Source organism: Lithobates pipiens, unplaced genomic scaffold (genome assembly GCF_037356315.1).
Source record: "Lithobates pipiens isolate NorthernLeopardFrog02 unplaced genomic scaffold, aLitPip1_a1.2 Scaffold_28, whole genome shotgun sequence".
Lineage (NCBI taxonomy): Eukaryota > Metazoa > Chordata > Amphibia > Anura > Ranidae > Lithobates > Lithobates pipiens.
Window position 1 is genome coordinate 39,279,745 of NW_027507789.1, and position 23,274 is coordinate 39,303,018.

The 23,274-nt window shown below is 43.7% G+C and overlaps 1 protein-coding gene across 4 annotated transcripts in view; it reads right to left on the reverse strand.

Moving 5' to 3' along the window:
• ARHGAP40 (Rho GTPase activating protein 40) overlaps positions 1–23,274 on the reverse strand; it is a 108,925-nt gene that overhangs the window by 67,472 nt on the left and 18,179 nt on the right. Inside the window, exon 1 of one of the 4 annotated variants that reach the window (XM_077459117.1) lies at positions 18,441–18,487. The exons of 2 other annotated variants lie outside the window; for them this stretch is intronic. In XM_077459117.1, coding sequence (XP_077315243.1) covers positions 18,441–18,472 — 32 coding nt within the window. In that variant the 5' untranslated portion in view covers positions 18,473–18,487. Of the gene's footprint in view, positions 1–18,200; positions 18,338–18,440; positions 18,488–23,274 lie in introns of those variants that run through there. One more of the 4 variants, XM_077459116.1, reaches the window with a different exon arrangement.

Genomic DNA, 23,274 nt, shown 5'->3' on the forward strand with positions numbered 1-23,274 from the left:
GCACTTTCAGTGTGGGTAAACTAGGACACATCAGTGTGAAAGCAGCCTTATGGCCCGTATACACGATCCGAGTATCGTACGGAAACGGTCGTCCTAGAAAGGATCGTACTATTTTTGGATCATGTGTACACTACTTTCGACAGCCGATCACGACCGTTCATCCAATATTATTCGATCGGACATGCACGGAAATTTTCCTTGTACGATTCCAGATTGTACGATTTTCGTTTAGTCAGTATAGTGTGTCGTGCAAAAATACAATACAAATACATAACACAACATCAATTCCGATTTTTTTTTCTATCGTATGAGAATTTTCGTGACTTTATTTAGCTATTCAATTTCTACTTGCGATTATTAACTGAAAACGGTCATGCGATTGGTCGTACGATATTCATTAGGCTGCTTTTTACACGATCGGTTCTGACACGATCAGAACCTTTGACCCCTTCCATCTGGGAAGATCTTATCCGAGGGCTCATAGGAGTTGAGCAGGCTGTGTCTGTGTCAGCTCTGCATATGCGAAGTGGACTTGGACCTGTCATCCGCCCGCTCATTGTGGCCCATGACTAGTAACCAAGTTGCTTAACTACTTGCTGACCGCCGGCAGTCAAATGACAGCCAGGCGGCGCACCTATTGTGGCGGGAGGCCATCATATGACGGCCTCTCCTTTAAACAGGGAATGCGCGCGATCGTGTGTGCGCATCCCTGTTTCTTCAGTGGCGGCGCGTCACGGAGACACCGCTCGCCACCGAAGGGGGTGAACAGCCATTGGTTATGGCTGTTTACCATGTGATCGGCCATGATTAAGTCACGGCCGATCACAAATAGTCACACCCCCACTGTGCACGGCGAATGCGCGCGATCGCGCTGCACGACGGTGGCGGCGTGTTCCCCGGGAACACTGCTCATCACCGACGCTGGTAAACAGCCATTGGCTGGCTGTTTACATTTTAGTGATCAGCTGTGAAAGGATCACAGCCGATCACGTGGGTAAACAAACCGCGGTAACATCTCGTTACCGCCTACAGTGTACATTAATCACACTGATTGCCCCCCCAATAAAGAGGACCTGTCACCACCCCTCATAGTACCTGTCAATCACAGTCCATCAGAGTACCCGAGTACCTGTCACGGCCCATCAGAGTACCTGGGTACCTGTCACGGCCCATCAGAGTACCTGTCACAGTTCATCTTAGTACCCAAGTACCTGTCACCGCCCTTCAGAGTACCCAAATACCAGTCACCAAGCCATCAGAGTACCTGTCACCAGGCCATCAGAGTACCCCAGTACCTGTCACCAGGCCATCAGAGTACCCCAGTACCTGTCACCAGGCCATCAGAGTACCCCAGTACCTGTCACCAGGCCATCAGAGTACCCCAGTACCTATTTGCAGCCCATGTCTCATAGAATATACATTGGGGTGTTTACTTTCCAAAATGGGGTCATTTTGTGGGTAATTTCACTGTCCTGGTGGTCCAGGACCTTCAAAAGTGTGATGGGTAGGAATGAAATGAGATGTGTCATTTATGCTCCTAAAACGCCTGAACGTACTACTTCAATGTTCGGCCTCTCTATGTGGCCAGGCTGTGTAAAAGTCCTAGACATGTGGTATCGCCATACTCGGGAGGAGTAGCAGAATGTATTTTGGTGTATAATTTTTGCTATATACATGCTATGTGTTAGAAATATCTTATAAATTGACAACTTTGTGTAAAAAAAAAAAAAAAAAAAATGCGTTTTAATTTTTTCCACATATTCCAAAAACTTCTGGAAAAAAATTAACCGTTCAAAAGACTCATTATGCCTTACAGATTATACGTAGGGGTGTTTGCTTTCCAAAATGGGGTCGTTTTATGGGAAATTCCATTGTCCTGGTTCTCCAGGGCCTTCAAAAATGTAATAGGTGGTTGAGAAATGAGATGCGTAATTTTTGCTCGTAGAACGTCTGAAGGTACTACATCAATGTTGGTGCTCTGTATGTGGCCAGGCTGTGTAAAAGTCTCACACACGTGGTATCGCCGTACTCGGGAAGAGTAGCAGAATGTATTTTGGGGTGTAATTTGTTGTATGCATATGTTGTGTGTGAGAAATAACCTGATAATATCACAATTTTGTAAAAAAAAAAAAAATAATTTTAAAAATCTACATTTTGCAAAGAATTGTGGGAAAAAATGACAACTTAAAAAAACTCATCATGCTACTTACTTAATACCTTGGAATGTCTACTTTGTAAAAAGGGGTAATTTGGGGGGTATTTGTACTTTCCTGACTTGTTAGTGTCTCAAGAAATGAAATACACCTGATGTACTGAAGGCCTGATCAGATGTGATCAATTTTCAGCGATTGGCACCATAGTTTGTAGACTCAATAACTTTCACGAAGACCAAATAGTATATACTAATGTGGGTTATTTTTACCAAAGATATGTAGCAGTATAAATTTTGGCCAAAATTTATGAAGAAAAATTACTAATTAGCAAAAATTTATGACAGAAAAAGAAAAAGGCATTTTTTCACAAAATTTACATTTTATTTTATTTATAGCACAAAAAATAAATAACCCACTAGTGATTAAATACCACTAAAAGAAAGCTCTATTTGTGTGGAAAAAAGGATGCAAGTTTAATATGGGTACAGTGTTGCATGACTGAGTAATTGTCATTCAAACTGTGAGAGCGCTGAAAGCTGAAAATTGGTCTGGTCAGGAAGGGGGTGTAAGTGTATTGAGGTGGTTAAGTGGCCCTCGCTCTTCAAAAGGTTGGACACCCCTGAGCTAAACTCTTTAGGTAACACTGGCATTGTTCAAGAATTCCCCAGCTACTTTAGTATGGAGAGAATGAGGAACTGACGTCACACTTTAAATGTTATATCTGAATTACTGGATTTCCTCATTCTGTTGCCAAACCTCACAGGATCACAACAGACACACAGACAAAGGCAAGTGGAAGTGGTATTGTCTGGGACGGGGAAACTTCCCTACCAGTTGCTACATACATATTTAATTAAAGCACACTCCAGTTAAAAGTTTTTCTGCATAGAATGGTATCAACATAACTACCATGTAAGCTGTCCGTGTGGCTGCTAGGGGGCCTGGAGGCAGAGGTGGGGCAGTCAGCTAGTCATCACAGGTCACGTAATTCATCAAAGTTTCAAACTCTGACGTAAACAGGGGTATTTACACCGTTCTCCAATGCACAGAAAGCATTTCTGTAAAAATGTAAACTGGGGCTTTTTTGCCAACCGCCAATGTAGAGGGGGAATTCTAGACAACTGCCAATGTAAGGGGAGAGGGCTCTTTCACCAATCGCCAATGTAAGGGGCAGAGGCTTTTTCACCAACCGCCAATGTAAAAGGGGGAATTTAAAAGTGGCGATTTCTACCGGCCACAAAATAAAATTTGCCCTGAACGCTAAAAAAAGGGGGGTAGCTTGAACAGTTGCTCTATTTATGCTTTTTTCCTGTTCAGCTACAGATTGGTTGGAGATTACTTTTACATATGGATGGGCCGATGTTTGAGTCAAATACAAGTTCGACTTGAACATCGGGTGGGTGTTTGTTCGAACAAACTAATGGGGCACTCGTGGGAAGTTTGCAGTGCATTACAAGTTCACAATGGCTGCTGATTGGCCAAAGCATGCACCTGACCTGTATGCTTTAGCCAATCACAGCGCAATGTGCTGTGAGAGCCATGATTGGCCAAAGGCAGGGTGGCTCAGAAGTCCACGCCTCGCACTATATAAGGCTGTTTACACAGCAACCATATATATTGTATATGAATGGGGATTAGGCAGGGCAGTTAGTGTTGTGTGCAGTCAGTGCACAGTCAGAGTAAATACAGCGTAGTGTAGAATATACAATACAGTGTAGTGTAGAGAATATACAGCATAATACCAGACATCCCAAGTCTCCTGAGAGGTGCGGGAGTCTCCCGCATTTCGGATGCGGCTCCCTCACACCCGCAAGTGCCACGCGATATCCCATCTGCCTGGCATAGCAACCAACAAAATCACGCGTGTGACTCCAGCCCAGCATTCAAAGCTCCGCATCTGCACCTAGTGCTCTCCCACAGGAGTAACGCCTAATTACAGAGGGAAGCATGCATATGACAGTGAGGAGGTGTGCTGCTGGGCGGGGTGCCGTGCCCACATGAGACGAGGAACATTGTGGGGACCGATCCCCCCCCACCTCCTCCCCCAGCAGCTGAAGAGGTACTCTCATTGGAGACTCACTCCTTATTGAACATCCCCAAGGCGGAGCCTGCGAAGCTTTGTCCTGCAGTTTGATGGGGTGAGAGAGGGTGAGACTGACCTTGGAGATGATCATACCCAGGCCTAGCCCACCTGTGAAACTTCTTTTTTAAGAGGGCAGCCTCGAAAACACCCGGTATGGAAAAATACTGTGCACCAGCTGTTGAAAATGTCTCCGGTAGATGGAGCGGGTTTCCCTTTTCCTGCTGCTTAGCCGGGCCACCACCCCATCCGAGAAGCTCTTGCCTTTAGTCCTCTTTGAAAGCCATGCAGGGAGAATCCACGGCTCCACCTGGGGACAGCAGAATGGCCCCGAGATGAAGGTCCTCCCTGATTGCCAGTATCCAGGAAGGTTCCATGCCAGAACAGACCAGATAGGAAACCACAGCCTCCTGAGCCAATGCAGTGCAGTGAGAATAGGAGACACAACCTTGGTTTGAATATATAAAAAAAAGGGGGGAGCAGGTTGTCCAGATAGGCGATTATTGAAATGCCCCTAAATCGCACACCTTCTCTGGTTCTACAGTCAGCCTGGGAAACTTTTGACAGCTCCCCACCCTGGGAATGTGCAGATAAGTGCCCCTCAGGACTGTGATTGCCATTAAGCAGTTTAGAGGGGGACGGAGTCTATACAGAGCCTTCTACAAGTTATTCTGTTCCCCCAGGCCCTGAATTTAGGAAATTCTCTGAGTCAGGAGTTATGTTTAACAGAGGAAGAACCGACCTTCTCTATATGAAGTGGCATGTTTGGAGTGCTAACCCAGAAACTCAGTGCTGGTAGGCAAAAATGCTAACCCATTAGCCACTGTGCCACTTTAATCCCTCTGGTCATGGAGTGATAACAGGGTGGCAAGGATGATTCCCAGACCCTCTACCTCCTCCAGGGAAGGCTTGTAGTGAGAGGGTCTAAAAGGACTCACCGTCCTCCACCTGGAAGCTTGAAGAAGCTCTAACTGGCTTACCTCCCCTTGAAAAAGAAGGATTTCCTTGCTGGGTCTTGGCCTCCACCCAAGCTTCCAGGACCGGGAACACCCTTTTAAAACAACATACTGATGTGGTACTGGTAACTAGGCCCTTGCCTATTTTCATGATACCCTGCCGTTTATTATTCAAGCCTCAAGCAGGCGATACCCTGTCCAAGACTGAACTCATGGTTTAAGTTCTGCTAGTCCAGAGTTCCAGCCACAAAGTCACTATTAATACCACATTTAGGATTTTCCAGGAAAGGGTAGTAAGGCCGACACTTTTCTGTGCAGTTTGGTAAACTGGTGATGAGCGGCTGGGGAGGGTGAGCTTGCAAAATCAAGTCAGTGACCCCTCCTTACCATCCCTAGAAGAAATGGAGGAGACCACAACCCACTATGGGAGGAAGGCCCCCAATCTTCCTTCGGACTGTTAAGGATGACGAACCCCCCATTTTGCCCCGCCTTTCTGACCCCAAGACCTCGTTGGAACATCTACAGTGTTTGCAGGCTCGCACCAGCTAGAGCCTAGCCCTCCCTCACAAACAGTGGCTAAAACTGAAAGCCACAGTTTCAGCAGAAGTGCATGCCCCCACCTGACGTGATGTCACTATGTCCTCTGGTCCAGCTTCAAGCTCCCTCACTTGCCACACCGAACGTGGGGATGAACGATGCACCTCCAAAGACGCCCCCACAGACATAATGAGAGCGGGGCCCCCGAAGCTTCTTCCCCACCCTCAGGAGAAGCTGGGGTGGCTTAATGACGGACCAAAATGAGACCTTCCCTAAGGCCCAAGGTTCTGCCAACGGAAAAAATAAAGATAGGGAGAGCTTCTCTCCACAGTAAAAACTGGCTTCAACCTCCCCAGTTGATCAGACCTGGTTCCCAACGATGTCTCCCCGTGGGCGGAAACACCGAAACTGAGGTCCCAGTGGGGCAGGAGGGGCTTAAACCTTGAAGCTAAAGGCGGTGCTTCCTGTGGAGGGAGGAGCCATGGTATCTCAAAAGGTGGCTGTCCTGAAAGACGTTTAGGCTGGATTCACACCTATGCATTTTTAGTGCTTTTTGCATTTTGCTGATTTGTACTACAGAATGTGTTCCATAGGAAACCATGTTAAATGGACTGTAGTGCAAATCTGCAAAAATCTTAAAAAAAATAATAATAAAAAAAAATAATTGGAAAAAAAAATGTTTTTTTACTCACCTCTAAATACCTGTTGCTAGGGGGTCCCTTATAGTCTGCCTTCTTCCCTGCCCGAGCTGGTGACATCACTTCCCCTGGCGCCGCACAGTCATGCGCAGTGGGTGCCCGGCTGTGAAGCCACAGCCGGGTGCCCACAGTACGAATGACGGCACCGCGAGCGGAGAACAGGGGGGGGGGCTTCGTTCCCCCGCATCACTGGACCCTGGGACAGGTAATTGTCTGATTATTAAAAGTCAGCAGCTGCAGTATTTGTAGCTGCTGACTTTTTTTTATTTTTATTTTTTTTTTTTTTTTTTTTTTTAGGGACACCCCACTTTAAAGGACAATAAACTGTCTCTTTGCTTAGAATGTTTGGAGTCCCCTATTCTAAAGGAAGAGAAGGAGCATTTATTGCAGGAGAAAAATAGGTCTCTTTAACAATACAAATCCTCCCTTTTTGCAATTTTTTCCCACTTTTTTTTTTTTTTTTAAATAAAGTGGTGGTAATTTGAACTATTTTGTGACCAGAGGTCTTTGTTGCCTAGATGCCCAGGTCAAATTTAGCCGCGTCAGCATGTGCTACTTAGCGAAAAGGAAGACACAGGCAGCAGTAAAGATGAGTTTCAAGTCTCCTTCTCCAAAAAAAAAAAAAAAAAAATTTAAAGATGATAAAAAAAAAATAAAAAAAATAATAGGTTTTAATTTTTCTAATCTGGGTGTTGGAATTCTGTGGTTCCTCCCACTTGTTCCTACAGAACTACTGTGTCTTGTAATGACATGGGGGCCAGCAGATCGCACCACTAACTGGGTGGTCAAAAACGTGGCACTTGCCAAAGTGTCGAATGCTGAGGAGTGACTGCAGTCAGAGGCCGCAGTGTTGGAAAAGGAGAGACAGACAAGTGAGTGTAGATGGGCAAATAATTACACGTACATGAGGGTATTTGGCACCGCTTTGACTTTGGAAGGAAAGATATTTTTAAAATGATGTTTTTTCAGCACATGCTCTTCTTAAAATAATATTCTACTTTTTTATTTCTTACCAAGTATTTTTTTTCTGCTTTACTTGGGCTGTGTTCGTCTTAAACATCTTAATTCACTGAGCGCTGCCATCTTAGCTGCATTTACAGAACTCATGAATATGCATAATTTCAGCATGTTCACTAGCTCAGCCCATCTGTGCATCGTACTCCATACAACCGGGTACCGATGCGTGAGCGATTGGTGCATCAGTCAACTCTGCTTTGTTTCTGTGTCCTATTTGCTCACATTATGAAACTCAGGCAAATCTCTGTTCGCTTTTGTTATGATAAGCAGAAGGGGCACAGCATGAGTCTTCTTTCTGCTCCAGGTACATCCAAGAAGTATGAAAACACAATTTGTCAACTGCTTACGACCCATCTGAGCAGTAACATGGAGGACTCCATTAAGCAACTGTCAGACTCACAACCTTTCCACGACTGTTTAGATTATTATACATTAATGAAATGTTTGCATTCAAACCTGCAGAGCCTGCAGAGCATTGCAACCACGACTGATTCACACGTGCAATGCACAGGCTTCTGCATTATTTACCCATCAAGGTCTACATGGAGGTGTGGACCTTCTCCTAAATACACTGCATTACCAAAAGTATTGGAACGTCTGCCTTTACACGCACATAAACTTTAATAGCATCCCAGTCTTAGTCCATAGGGTTCAATATGGAGTTGGCCCATCCTTTCCAGCTATAACAGCTTCAACTCTTCTTGAGGCAACCCGGGGGAAAGAGCCACAGGACATCAATGTACGCCCTCCCAGAGTTATCAAGCCTCAATGTAGCCATCTTTTGGCTATGGTCTGGTAATTAAAGTGGTTGTAAAGGCAGAAGGTTTTATATCTTAATGCATTCTGTGCATTAAAGTGAATGTAAACCTTTTTTTCAACCACTTCAGCCCCGGACCATTTTGCTGGCCAAAGACCAGAGCACTTTTTGCGAATCGGCACTGCGCCGATTTAACTGACAATTGCGCAGTCGTTCAACGTGTCTCCCAAAACAAAATTGACGTCCTTTTTTCCCCACAAATAGAGCTTTCTTTTAGTGGCATTTGATCACCCCTGCGGTTTTTATTTTTTTGCGCTATAAACAAAAACGCACTATTTTTTACATTTTGCTATAATAAATATCCCCCAAAAATATATAAAAAAACTATTTTTTTCCTCAGTTTAGGCCGATACGTATTCTTCTACATATTTTTGGTAAAAATAAAAAAATATATATTATATTATAATATATCGCAATAAGTGTTTATTGAATGGTTTGCGCAAAAGTTATAGCGTTTACAAAATAGGGGATAGTTTTATGGCATTTTTATTAATACATTTTTTTTTATTACTTGTAATGGCGGCGATCAGCGATTTTTATCATGACTGCGACAATATGGCAGACACATCGGACATTTTAGGGGCCATTGTCATTTATACAGCAGAGTTATACAAATGCACTGATTCCTGTGTAAATGACACTAACAGTGAAGGGGTTATCCGCTAGGGGGCAGTGTAAGGGTTAAGTATGTCCTGAGGAGTGATTCTAACTGTGGGGGGGGGGGGGCGTGGCTACGTGTGACATGTCACTGATCTCTGCTCCCGATCACAGGGAGCAGAGATCAGAGACAGTGTCACTAGGCAGAACGGGGAGATACTTGTTTACATTACTATCTCCCCATTCTTCCTCTCCGTGAGACAACCGCAGGTGTCCCCGCGGCGATCGAATCCACAGGACCTGCGACCCGACTCATGGAGGTCCCGGCAGCGAGCATGCGCTCGCATAGTGGCAAATTTAAAGGGACGTACAGGTACGCCCATTTGCTCAGCCGTGCCATTCTGCCGACGTACATTGGCGTGCGCCAGTCGGGAACCGGTTAATGAAGACTTCTACCTGTACTACCTGGTAAAATCGTGCAACTTTCGGCCTGAAAATGCAAAGTTTAGGTGTGAATGGGGCCTTAGGGTTGTTGGATGTTAAAATACCAATCCCCATTTATCCCCCTTCAATCATAAGCTCCTGTTCATAAAATGTAACATGGGCTAAATGTGCTTGATACCGCAGTATAATGTTTATTTTGGATGTCATACTAGGTCTGTACTACTGATGTCAATCCCAATTCATGGTACAATATTAGAGCTCTGTATATTAGGTATACGGCTGTACAGAGGAAATATGCTTGTTGCTGTGGCTTCTGGGAGTCAGTATTTTTGCTCAAAGATATACACTATATTATAAAATGTATTAGGCCACCTGCCTCTACACACACACACACATGAACTTTGATAGCATCCCAGTCTTAGTCCATAGGGTTCAATATTGATTTGGCCCACCCTTTGCAGCTATAACAGCTTCAACTCTTCTGGGAAGGCTGTCCACAAGGTTTAGGAGTGAGCCTATGTTTGACCATTCTTCCATAAGCGCATTTGTGAAGTCAGGCACTGATGTGGACGAGAAGGCCTGGCTCGCGGTCAGCACTTTGTACAGGCCAGTCAAGTTCCTCCACCCTAAACTTGCTCAACATGTCTTTTTGGACCTTGCTTTGTGCACTGGTCCAAATCATTTGGTGAAGGCAGGATTATGGCGTGGGGGTTATTTTTCATGGGTTGGTCTTGGCCCCTTAGTTCCAGTGAAGGGAACTCTTAAGGCGTCAGCATACCAAGACATTTTGGAAAATGTCATGCTCCCAACTTTGTGGGAACAGTTTGGTGGGTGGACCCTTCCTTTTCCAACATGACTGCACAATAGTGCACAAAGCAAGGTCCATAAAGACATGGATGAGCTAGTTTGGGGCGGAGGATCTTGAATGACCTACACAAAGTCCTGACCCCAACCCTAAGACCCCTTTCACACGAGGCGGTTTTCAGGCGTTTTAGCGCTAGAAACAGCACCTGTAAAGTGCCTGAAAACTGCCTCCCATTTATTTTAGTGTGACTTTTAACACTGGGGCGGTGTGCTTGTGGGACATTAGGAAAAGTCCTGCAAGCAGCATCTTTCGGGCAGTTTGGGAGCGCTGTATTTAGCTCTCCCAAAACACTCTGCCCATTGAAATGAATGCGCAGCGCTTCCAAAGCGTCTGAAAACCGCTTCGGAAGTGCCGCAACACAGGAGCATTTAAAGAGGAAGTAAAGCTAAAAAAAATTAGACCCTGCAAGGCAAAGGCATAATGAGCTAGTAGCTAGGCATACTAGCTCATTAGGAATAACTTACCTGAGATGGAAGCCCCCAAAGCAACCCTCGTTGTCCTCCTACGACACCGCCATCTATCCCGGAGTGACTTCTGGGTATCGCAGCTCTGGCACTGTGACTGGCCGGAGCCGCAATGACATCACTCCTGCGCATGCACGCAGGAGCCGCCACCAACTGAATGATCACCATGCCCGTGCGCCTCCATCTATGGCACATGCACCGTAGACAGCAGTGCCTGTCTTTTGCAAATATCTCCTAAACCATGTAGGTTTAGGAGATATTTCTTGCACCTACAGGTAAGCCTTAATTTAGGCTTATTTGTAGGTAAAATTGGTCTGGAAGGGTTTACAACCACTTTAACCCCTTCTTGGGGGTTAAAATCGCCCTGCTAGCGGCTGAAAAGCTCCACTTAAACAGTACTAAAACTAGCAGCGCTTTATCGCTAAAGCAGCCACGGCCCCAATGTGAAAAAGGTCTAATGAATGGCTTTGAAATGAATTCGAGCAGAGACTGCAAGTCAGGCCTTCTCATCCACATCAGTGCCTGACCTCAAAAATGTGCTTCTGGAAGAATGGTTAAACATTCCCATTTACACACTCCTAAACCTTGTGGACAGCCTTTCCAGAAGAGTTGAAGCTGTTATAGCTGCAAAGGGTGGGCCAAATCAATATTGGACCCTACGGACTAAGACTGGGATGCCCTTAACCACTTGAGGACCGCCGTATTGCCATTGTACGTCAGCACAATGGCACAGGCAGGCACAATCACGTACATCTACGTGATTGCCTTCCAGCGGGTGGGGGGTCCGATCGGACCCCCTCCCGCTGTTTACGGCGGTCCGATTCGGTCCAGGAGCGCTCCGTGATGAGGGGATGGCCGTTGGTTTTCGGCCACCCCCTCTGGATCGCTCCTGGCCAATGAGAAGCTTCCTCCCCTGTGTATTGTTTACACAGGAAGGAGGAAGTGATGTCATTCTCCTCGGGGCGGTCTTTTTGACCGGACTACGAGGAGAAGAGTAAAAGTAAGTGTGCACCAACACTACACTGACATGTAGGTACACACAGGCACACAAACCCCCCCCGATCCCCCCCCCGATCGCCCCCCCGCCCCCCCTCCCCCCCCAGTCACAGTGTCACTGATTGCATTGATCATTTCTTTACTGATCAATGCATTCAGTGTCAGTTGTGACAGTAAAAACTGTCAGGACAGTTAGTGTTAGGTCCAGGGTAGCCCCCTATCACCCCCCAATAAAGATTTAACCCCCTGATTGCCCCTAGAGTTAACCCTTTCACCCCCTTTTGCCAGTGTCACTAAGCGATCATTTTTCTGATCGCTGCATGTGTCGCTAGGTAGCTAGTTATTTTTTTAGGTTCACCGCCAGGTTTTTATATCGCTAGGTACCCCGATATACTACCCAATAATGGTTTTAACCCCCTGATTGCCGCTAGTTAACCCTTTCACCCCCTTTTGCCAGTGTCACTAAGCGATCGTTTTTCTGATCGCTGCATTAGTGTCGCTATAGTCGCTAGGTAGCTAGTTATTTTTTTAGGTTCACCGCCAGGTTTTTATAGCGCTAGGTACCCCGATATACTACCCAATAATGGTTTTAACCCCCTGATTTCCGCTAGTTAACCCTTTCACCCCCTTTTGCCAGTGTCACTAAGCGATAATTTTTCTGAACGCTGCACCAGTGTCGCTAGTGTCGCTAGGTAGCTAGTTATTTTTTTAGGTTCACCGCCAGGTTTTTATAGCGCTAGGTACCCCGATATAACCCCCTGATTGCTGCTAGTTAACCCTTTCACCCCCTTTCACCAGCGATCACAGTATAAGTGTCACTGGTGACGCTGGTTAGCCAGTTAGTTATTTAGGTTCCCCGTCAGGTTTTTATATAGCGCCAGGGACCCCCATATACTACCTAATAAAAATTTGAACCCCCTGATTGCCCCTAGTTAACCCTTTCACCACTGATCACCGTATAAGTGTTACGGGTGACTCTGGTTAGTTTGTTTTTTATAGCATTTTATATTCAAATCCGGAAGGCAGTGCTTGGTTTTCGGGGTCCCGTACGTGGCTAGGCTCCCAAAAAGTCCCCCACATGTGGTATCCCCGTACTCGGGAGAAGCAGCAGAATTTATTTTGGGGTGTAATTTGACTTCTGCCCATAGCATGTGTGAGCAATATATCATTTAGTGACAACTTTGTGCAAAAAAAAAAAAAGTTTGTAATATTCCCGCAACTTTTAGCAAAATATAAAATATTCCATGGACTCAACATGCCTCTCAGTAAATAGCTTGGGGTGTCTACTTTCCAAAATGGGGTCATTTGGGGGGGTTTTGTGCTATTTTGGCATTTTATGGCCTTCGAAACTGTGATAGGTAGTGAGGAGTTAAATCAAAAATTTGCACCCTTAGAAATCCTGAAGGTGGTGATTGGTTTTCGGGGTGCCGTGCGCGACTAGACTCCCAAAAAGTCCCACACATGTGGTATCCCCGTACTCGGGAGAAGCAGCAGAATGTATTTTGGGGTGTCATTTCACATATGCCCATAGCATGTGTGAGCAATATATCATTTAGTGACAACTTGGTGCAAAAAAAAAAAAGTTTGTAATATTCCCGCAACTTGTGGCAAAATATAAAATATTCCATGGACTCAACATGCCTCTCAGTAAATAGCTTGGGGTGTCTACTTTCCAAAATGGGGTCATTTTGGGGGGTTTTGTGCTATTTTGGCATTTTATGGCCTTCGAAACTGTGATAGGTAGTGAGGAGTTAAATCAAAAATTTGCACCCTTAGAAATCCTGAAGGTGGTGATTGGTTTTCGGGGCGCCGTGCGCGACTAGACTCCCAAAAAGTCCCACACACGTGGTATCGCCATACTCGGGAGAAGTAGCGGAATATATTTTGGGGTGCAATTCCACATATAACCATGGCATGTGTGAGCAATATATCATTTAGTGACAACTTTTTGTAAAAAAATTTTTTTTTTTTTTTTTTTGTCATTATTCAATCCCTTAGGACAAAAAAAATAAATATTCAATGGGCTCAACATACCCATCAGCAATTTCCTTGGGGTGTCTACTTTCCAAAATGGGGTCATTTGGGGGGGATTTGTACTGCCCTGCCATTTTAGCACCTCAAGAAATGAGATCGGCAGTCATAAATTAAAAGCTGTGTAAATTCCAGAAAATGTACTCTAGTTTGTAGACGCTATAACTTTTGCGCAAACCAAAAAATATACGCTTATTGACATTTTTTTTACTAAAGACATGTGGCTGAATAAATTTTGCCCTCAATGTATGACTAAAATTTAGTTTATTCGATTTTTCTTATAACAAAAAGAAGAAAATATCTTTTTTTTTCAAAATTTTCGCTCTTTTTCCATTTATATCGCAAAAAAAAAAATCGCAGAGGCAATCAAATACCATCAAAAGAAAGCTCTATTTGTGGGAAGAAAAGGACGCAAATTTCGTTTGGGTGCAATATTGCATGACCGCGCAATTACCAGTTAAAGCAGCGCAGTGCGAAATTGCAAAAAGACCTCTGGTCCTTAAGGTGTTTATTGGTCCGGAGCTGAAGTTTAAAGTTCAAGTTACAAAAAAATAAATAAAAATTGAATAATAATAATAATCCATTATGAGTGCAACATTGCACTTACACGTGTGTGCATACAGGCATATTTTTCAAAAATTTTAGGTTCTGAAAAATATGCCTGTACACATACTGATGTATGACAAGAGTTTAACAGCAGTGCAGAAAAATCAGGTTACTTGTGCTGACCTTCCATGGAAAGGAAAGGTTCACATTACCAACAGCACACCCAAAACCTCATCCATATTGCTTAAAAAAGCCTTTAAAAATAAGTAAAGGACAGTCAAAAGAGCCGGCAACTCAAAAGGTTAAAATTCAATTTTATAATCCAGGAGCAAGACGGTTGAAAATAATAAAGATTTTACAAACGTTGCAGAACGCACAAAATTATAATTTTTTTTATTTTTTTTTTCTCTCATTGGCATACCTCCCAACTTTTTGAGATGGGAATGAGGGACACCCATCAGCAAACATATGCACGCCCCCTTTAAAAAGGAGACTTGTACAAAAAAGGAAGAAAGATTAAAACACACAATTGCTTTTTTTACCACTATTATTCTTTTTGGAATTTACAAATGCAGCAATTAGAAATCAGATGAAAGGTTTAGCGCTGGAAAACACTTTTCGATAGCCAAAACGTGCATGTTATATACAGCTATATGGATCAGATCAAAATAAGGGACAAATGAGGAATGAGGGACAGAGGGACAGTCTCTCGAAATTAGGGACAGTTGGGAGCCATGTATTGGTTCAGGATTGCCCGAACATAGCATGCAATTTTTGAGTCGCAGACCTATGTATTCTGCTATTTGGCTCAAGACCCAGAAATCGGAGGGGTACTTTGCCGGTGTTAAAAGTCACGTTTACAGCCGGCTAGTTTACCACGTTTCTGCAACTCCATTGTTATCCCACGAGTGCAGGCTTTGCTATATAAGCCTTGAATAAGTTCTCTGAACAGCATCCAATTAGTGTGATGACTGTATGACGTCTACACATTTCTGCTGTCAGAAAACACTGACCATACCAAAACATGTCTGGGTTTGTCCATGGAATTGTTGCTGTTCTTGACCAAATGTTATGCACGTGCCTTGCAGGGAAACGTGTCTGGAATGGCGCTAAAAGAAATAAAATGATACTCCAGGGCCCATCTATTTATAATAATAATAAAAAAATAAAAAATAAAAAAAACACACCGTTGAGCATAACTCCCAACTGTCCCTGATTTCGAGCAATGTCCCTCTTTCCCCTTCATTTTGGTCTGATCTATATACTTGTATATAAAATGTACGTTTTAGCTTTCAAAAAGTGTTTCCCAGTACTAAACTTTGCATCCAAATTCTAAATTGCTGCATTTGTCAATTTTAAAAGCCAATAATAAAAAAGGAATATTGGTGGTTAAAAAAATAAAAAATTAAAAAAAAAAAGGCACTTGTGTATTTACTTAACCCTTTTTTTTTTATATGTCCCCTTTAAGGGGCATGGCAGGTGGGTGTGTCCTATGCCCATATACGTTTGCTAGTAGGTGTCCCTCATTCCCATCTCAAAATGGTGGGAGGAATGCTGGTGAGTGACAGTCACCAGCTCTTTGCGAGAACTGATCAAAGGCGTTTGATCACTCAATTCTCAGTGTTAGAGCTGGTTGCGAACAGATGCTGCATCCAGCTAGACAAGTACGAGTCACAAAAAAAAAAAAAAAAAAAAAAAAAATTGTGAGTCCCATACTTCTCATTTAAAGTAAAAAACTATGGTCACGTCTTTTTTTTTTTTTTTTTTGATAGGGTGAAGCGAGATTAGAAGTTTACGTAAAAAAGTTTGGGTTGTCCCCAGAAAAGTAAATCTTCCAACGGGGCAAAGGGTCATATTTCCTTGCATGGGCAGTACAGGTGTCCTGTGCGTCTGTGTGCATGCAGTCCCTGCTGAGCAGGCGGATGATAGGTCCTGTCTGCTCCACTGCGTAGAGCGGACAGGGACACAGCCCCACTGTCTTCTATGGGGAAATCGGATGGAAATGGACCGCCTGTCTGATCCATCAGACGAATAGAAAATAGGACCATCATCCGTCTGTTTTTTGTGGGCAGGATCCGATCAGATAGAGGCGGGTGTCAGCGGACATGAGTTTGCCGACATCCGCCACTCCATCGAAAAGACTGGAGGGTCTGATCAGTTCCGCCTGAAAAACAGGTGGACCTGATCAGGCCAACCTATGTGAAAAGGCCCTAACAATTGTGTGGGTGCGTGTCCCCAAACTCAGACAACGTCCATTCGAGGTCACATACCCACCGTCAAATTGGGACCAGCAGCTGTGTCCATGCAGCCACTTTACTCCAATAGACGCGAATAGGACTACCTGCATGCGGATGCAAAGAACATCTTTGCATCCATGTGGGCAAAGATGGATCGGTACACCCATGTGAATGAGGCTTAATAGGAATTTTGACGTTGAACATTGACTTGACTACTGCAATGCTCTACTGGTGTACCTAAATCCACTTTAAATCGACTTCAATATGTTCAAAATTCTGCAACCAGAATTCCAACTAGGTCTGGTACAAGTGATCATATTACCCCTATCCTAGAGTCCTTTCACTGGCTACCTGTCAGCTTTCACATAGACGTTAAGATCAATTTGCTCATCTATAAGGCTCTTCATGGCTTGGTACCCCATTACCTCTCTGAACTTTTTTCAACTTACTTCCCCCCTTGTAACCTCCTCTCCCCAAATTCTGGTTTATCGTAGGTCTCCCCTACTCACCTACACCCAATGGCGGACAGAGCCTTCTCCTACTATGCTCCAAAACTCTAGAATTCATTCCTAAGAACATCAGAGTCATCTTCTATAAACTCATTCAAGTCAATAGGGATGAGCTCAGGCGTGTTGGCATGCTCCACGTGCAGAGCTGCACTAATCACAGGCAGCGAGACATTGCCCGATCTCTGCAGCCGTGCATCGGGGCAATGTCTCACTGCCTGTGATTAGCGCAGCGCCGACTTCCTGGCAAGCTCTGCACGTGGACCATGCGAACACGCCGGAGCTCATCCTTACAAGTCAAATCTAAAAACTTTTTTCTTAGACAAGCTTTCACAGAATTGGCCCTTTTCCCCCCCTTTAGGTTATCCTGTATATTTCTTTTCCATGTAAAGCGCTATATAAAATAAAGCTTATTATTATTGTAACGCTTCGTGAAGCGCACTTTAGATTGCCCAGGTTTGAATGGGGTATAAACCTGTGTTATAAACGCACATTACCATTATGCAAGGTAAAGTGCATTGCAGTGTGCATCCAGAATGGCACCACAAACCTGGTACTCCTAAAAGCCCCACCGCTACAGTGTGCCACAGCATGGCACCATGTTGTCTTCCTGCGTACATTGAGAACCTATTCAAAATGAATAGGCTGTCTTTTTTGCAATTTAGATTTGATAAGGTCACGCAAGCATTACAACTATAGGAATAAATCTCATATATATAATAAATTTGTAATGCCTACAGAGAAAGTTTTTTATAGCGGGAAGTGTATACAACAAAAATATAACTGCAAAAAAAAAAAAAAAAAATGGAACGTTAATGTCAATAGACGCATTCTACAGAAACAGGTTTAACTCCATGCTTAAGAGGATTTCTTGTGCAAGCAAAGCAGCCTTCCCATACGGCGGTGTGCATGCATACAAGTCATATGAGCCATTAGCGTACACAAAACTAGAAAGTCATTTGGTAATGACAGTTAATGCAATGTTATAATTACTTCCAAACTTTATCAGTTTATAAACAAAGACACTAAAAACAAACAGATGCTAATAAATAAACATTTACATTGGATTGCTGGACTATTACAGCAAAAATAAAAAATAAACAAACGCAACAACATCAGATGAGAGAACAAAGGGGAAACTTGTAGCAATTTAGGACAACACAAAGAAAGATCAATGAAGTCCTATGCACAGAAATATACTCAAGGCACTCAATTAAAGGAGCCACATGGAAGAGGTGTGATGCGTGGCACAATACCTGCAAACGTATCTGGATGGTGACACGGGGATGTCACAAAGCATTCAAGTCCTCCTTCCTTTCCTTCTTGCACACCCCAGTGCCTGTTGCCTGTCTGTCCCACTGATTACAGCAGCTGGCAGGGGGAGGAGGGGCGGAGCAGCGGAGATCCTTTAAGCCTTCTCAGCTGCAGCTGTTCCCATGGACAATACATGATCTCCCCCCTCCTTTACAATAGTGCTAGGAAATATTATTACTGACCTCCATGCTATATGCTGATTTCCAGCTGACATCTACAAAGGTTTATTCCATAACAATGTGGATGTGTAAAGTGCAGCAACCAAGTTTCTGTTTCATGAAGTCAGATCAGCGACATTTTCATTCTGATTGGCTGCTAGAAGGTACTGTATTGTGTGTATTCACACTGCGCTCTGTAGCGATTTAGGCTGCATTTACACTACATGTAGCAGAAAACGCATGTTCCTGCATGAATTTGTTTTTGTGCATTTCTGTGTGTAACGCATAGTGTAGCCTATTCACTATGCACAATAAATGCGCCAAAGAAGCTATTTTACCAAATTTTGGCACACGTTTCAACAAATGCATCAAAATCATATTGCGTTTGGCGTGATATTAACCACTTCCCATCCAGGCCAATTCTGACATGTCAAATTCATAATTTTTTTTGCTAGAAAATTACATAGAACCCCCAAACATAATATAACATATTATATATATATATAATTTTTTTTATTATTTTAAGCAAACACCCTAGAGAATACAATGGCGGACGTTGCAACTTTTTATCTCGCAGGGTATTTGTGCAGCAAACAGTTTCATGCTTTAAAAAAAAAAAAAAAACATTAAAGTTAGCCCAATTTTTTACGTTACGCCAAGTAAATAGATACCTAACATGTCACACTTCAAAATTGCACACGCTTGTGGAATGGCGCCAAACTTTGGTACTTAAAAATCCTCATAGGCGACATTTTAAAAATGTTTACTGGTTAAATGTTTTGAGTTACAGAGGAGTTCTTGGGCTAGAATTATTGCTCTCAGTCTAACGTTCACGACGATACCTCACATGTGTGGTTTGAACACCATTTTCATATGTGGGCGGGACTTGAGTATGCGTTTGCTTCTGTGTGCAAGCATACAGGGATAGGGGAGCTTTAATTTTTTTTTTTTTTTTTTTTACACTTTTACAAAAAAATTAAATTTTGATCACTTTTATTTCTATTACAAGGAATGTAAATATCCCTTGTAATAGGAATATGGCATGAATGGTCCTCTTTACAGTGAGATATGAGATCAATAAGACCCCACATCTCACCTCTACGCTGGGAAGCGGTGCCATTTGTTTGAATGCAGAGGCCAGGCGCTATGTCATAACATTGCGCCCAGCCTCCGAAAGAACATAGAAACTCCGGTGACCATCTGGTCCACCGGAAATCTCTATGGTCAACATCCGAGGCCAGCGGATCCTGTCTCCGATGGAAGCGGTGAATCGGTAGAAGCACCGGAGGGTGTCAGGAGGGGGGGACATCCCCTCTCTCCACCATAAGAACAATCAAGCGATGGAACAGCCGCTATGATCCTTCTTATGGTGTAGGGAATCAACGGTTGACAAAGATGATATCTGAATGATGCCTGTAGCTGCAGGCATCATTCAGATATACCTGCTGAAAGTCAAGGGCATCATATGACGTATCTTGGGCAGGAAGAGGTTAAAGGCTTTGGTTTTTTTTAATGTGTGTGTTTTTTTTTGTTTTGTTTTTAATAACAAACATGCTCTACTTACCTGCTCTGTGCAATGGTTTTGCACAGAGCAGTCTGGATCCTCCTCTTCTCGGGTCCCCCGCTGCATTCATGGCCCCTTCCCCCCTGCTGAGTGCCCCCGTAGCAAGCAGCTTGCAATGGGGGACCCAAGCAGGCTCACTCCTGAAAGTCCCCAGAGAACCGAGGCTCTCAAGTACATCACTGGATCGTGATGGGGCTCTGGTAAGTATTAGAAGGGCTGGGGGGGGGGGCTGCACAGAGAAGGTTTTTTTATCTTCATGCAGGACCACTTTAAGAAATAATGGTACCGCAAGGGTGTTTGCTGCAGAACCACGTAATTAAGTGTTTTTGCTGCATTTCTGATGCGTTTTCTGGGTGCCTATTTCCCAGCATGCACCTGTGAAACCTGGACATGTGACTCCAAAAAAATGTGTTTTTGACATGTTTTCTATTCGTTTCAACGGGGACCTGAAAAATGCATCAAAGATGCAGCAGCATGCAGGTCTTTTCAAAACACACCGCAATGCTGTGAAGAGGGATTGTGTTTTTGCTGCGTATTTGGCACCTTAAAAAAATCATCAGCAAGAAAGCAGCCTTCAAAAAAAAGAACAAGTTACTTTAAAAATGGATGCAAAGGAGAAATGCGAAGCTGGTGGCTATTTCCAGCGCTGCCTTGATGTATAGACAATGCAAATTGCCTTCTTCCTATGATGTCAATCACACTGTATACAGCTTTCGGTATTGAAATGTCACCGATGACATTTCAATACATTTCTGTGGCAAAATAAACCATGCGACAAGCTCGTTGGGATCAGCAATATGTCTTCGAGTGCATGCCTCATGCCTGCGGTTGCATGTATACTGCAGTTTGCTGGTTCTGAATGACCTCATCAGAAGTCTGTGTCTAATAGGATTCAGGGCTTATTTAGATCATATGCATAGAGGTGTGTGGTATGTGTGTGTGGTTTTTTTTTTTGTTTGTTTTTGTTTTGTTTTTTGTTTGTTTTTTGTTTTAATAGTGTTGTCATGCCTCAATCTGTGCTTTCTTTCTGTGCATTATTGATATGCTTATTCAATGCATTTTTCACTGTAGGATTTGGCATGGATAGTTACGAGTCATTGGTCAAGGCTTCTTAATACTTGTTGCCAAGGCATGAAAACATAGATAACGTGCTTTCATGCATTGCCATTGGGCATCCAAATGCACTAAACATAGAAAAAAAAAAAAAACATTTAGAATTTTTCAGAATGCACCGCAGTACTAAGATAGGTAGAGATAGATTTTTTATTTTTTTGTTTAAGACCCCTTTCACATCACACCACCCATAGCGTGGGCGGTAAAACTATTTTTAGCGGCGTTTTACCACCGGACTCGTGGTGCATTTCAGCCGCTAGCGGGACGCTTTTATCCCCCCCCCCCGCTAGCGGCCGAGAAAGGGTTAAAACCGCCGGCAATACGCCACAATAGTGGCGTTTTGCCGGCGGTATTACAGCGCTGCCCCATTGATTTCAGTGGGGAGCAGCTGTGGAGGAGCGGTAAACACACCGCTCCTTCACCGCTCCAAAGAAGCTGCTGGCAGGACTTTTCCCTGACGTCCTGCCAGTGCACCCCTGTAGTGTCAAAGCCCTCGGGATTTCACACTACAAACAATGGTGCAGCTTTTTTAGGGCGGATTGCAGGCGCTATTTCTAACGCTATAGTGCCTGCAAAATGCCCTGGTGTGAAAGGGGTCTAAGACCCCTTTCACACTGGGGCGTTTTTCAGGCGTTTTTCCGGCGCTTTAGCGTTAAAAAAAAAAGCGCCTGTAAAGCGCTTGAAAAAAGCCTCATCTGCAGTTCCAATGTGAAAGCCCAAGTGCTTTAAGAGCCCTTTCACAATGTCAGCGCCCGAAAAACACTCGTAAAGCGCCGCTTAAACTAGCAGCGCTTTACCAGCGTTTTTCGAGCGTTATTGGGGCGTTTTTAACCCCTGCTAGTGGCCAAATAAAGGGTTAAAAGCGCCCACAAAACGCTGCTGCCAATAGCGTTTTTCAGGCGTTTTACAGGCGCTTCCCGTTGATTTCAATAGGAAGGGGCGCTTTAGGAGCGTTGTATTCACCGCTCCAAAAGCACTGCAAAGAAGCTGCTTGCAGGACTTTTTTTGACGCCCATGCCAGCGCAGCGCCTCAGTGTGAAAGCACTCGGGCTTTTACATTAGGATTGCAGTTGCAGCTTCTTTCAGGCGCTTTTTTTAATGCTAAAGCACCTGAAAAATGCCCCAGTGTGAAAGGAATCTCGGTGTGAAAGCACTCGGGCTTTTACATTGGGATTGCAGTTGCGGCTTCTTTCAGGCGTTTTTTTTTAACGCTAAAGCGCATGAAAAACGCCCCAGTGTGAAAGGGGTCTTATAGCGCAAAAAAATTAAATCACAGGGGTGATCAAATACCACCAAAAGAAAGCTCTATTTGTGGGGGAAAAAAAGGACCTCAATTTTGTTTTGGGAGCCACGTCGCACGACCGTGCAATTGTCAGTTAAAACAACGTAGTGCGGAATCGCAACAAGTGCTGAAATGGTTAATGACCAGAAAAACAATACTCATTTGGATGTTTTTTGAGCCGAAAAAAAAAAATGAAGAACAAATTTGGAAATTTTCTTTTGAACGAATGATAAATTGAAAGGTTAATGTGTTTCCCGTCCGAACTGTCTGTACTGGGTATATGTAAAAAAAACAAAACAAAAATGTATTCATTTACGTCCACTGAGAGATTTATCGGTCATTACACGATGGCGCGATCGTTTGCTCTTGCGGCCGAATGTTAGTTTTTGAAAATGGGTTTGGCTAATTTTTCGTATAGTTTATGGCCAGCATATGTTCCTATGTGATCACTGAAGCTGGAGGTGAAGAGATATTCTGTTACGGGAACGCAGCAATAAAAGACTCGCATTGGTTGAAACCCTTCCCATCTCTATCCAGAATAAAATACATTGGGCTGGAGCTCGGCCTTAAACTGAGATTGTCATTCCATGCATGTTGTATTAAAACACTCAAAGAATGCAGAATACGTTCATACTTGTACAAGTGGAAGCAGACCTTCCCCCCACAATGGACCAAACAAAGCTGTGATCTTTGGTTTACAGACTTCCTTTTTTCGTCAATGGCGCACTATCCCCTATCGCTTCTATTAAAGGGGAAGTACGGGAACTTTAGTCATTCTTTAGATTCTGTGCTATACCACCCAGCACGTCATGTATATTCAATTTGTCTTTGTATGCTTTATGTGCTTATACAAATCCTGTAAGGCACTTTGCAGACAGCTATAAAAAAAAAAACTGTAA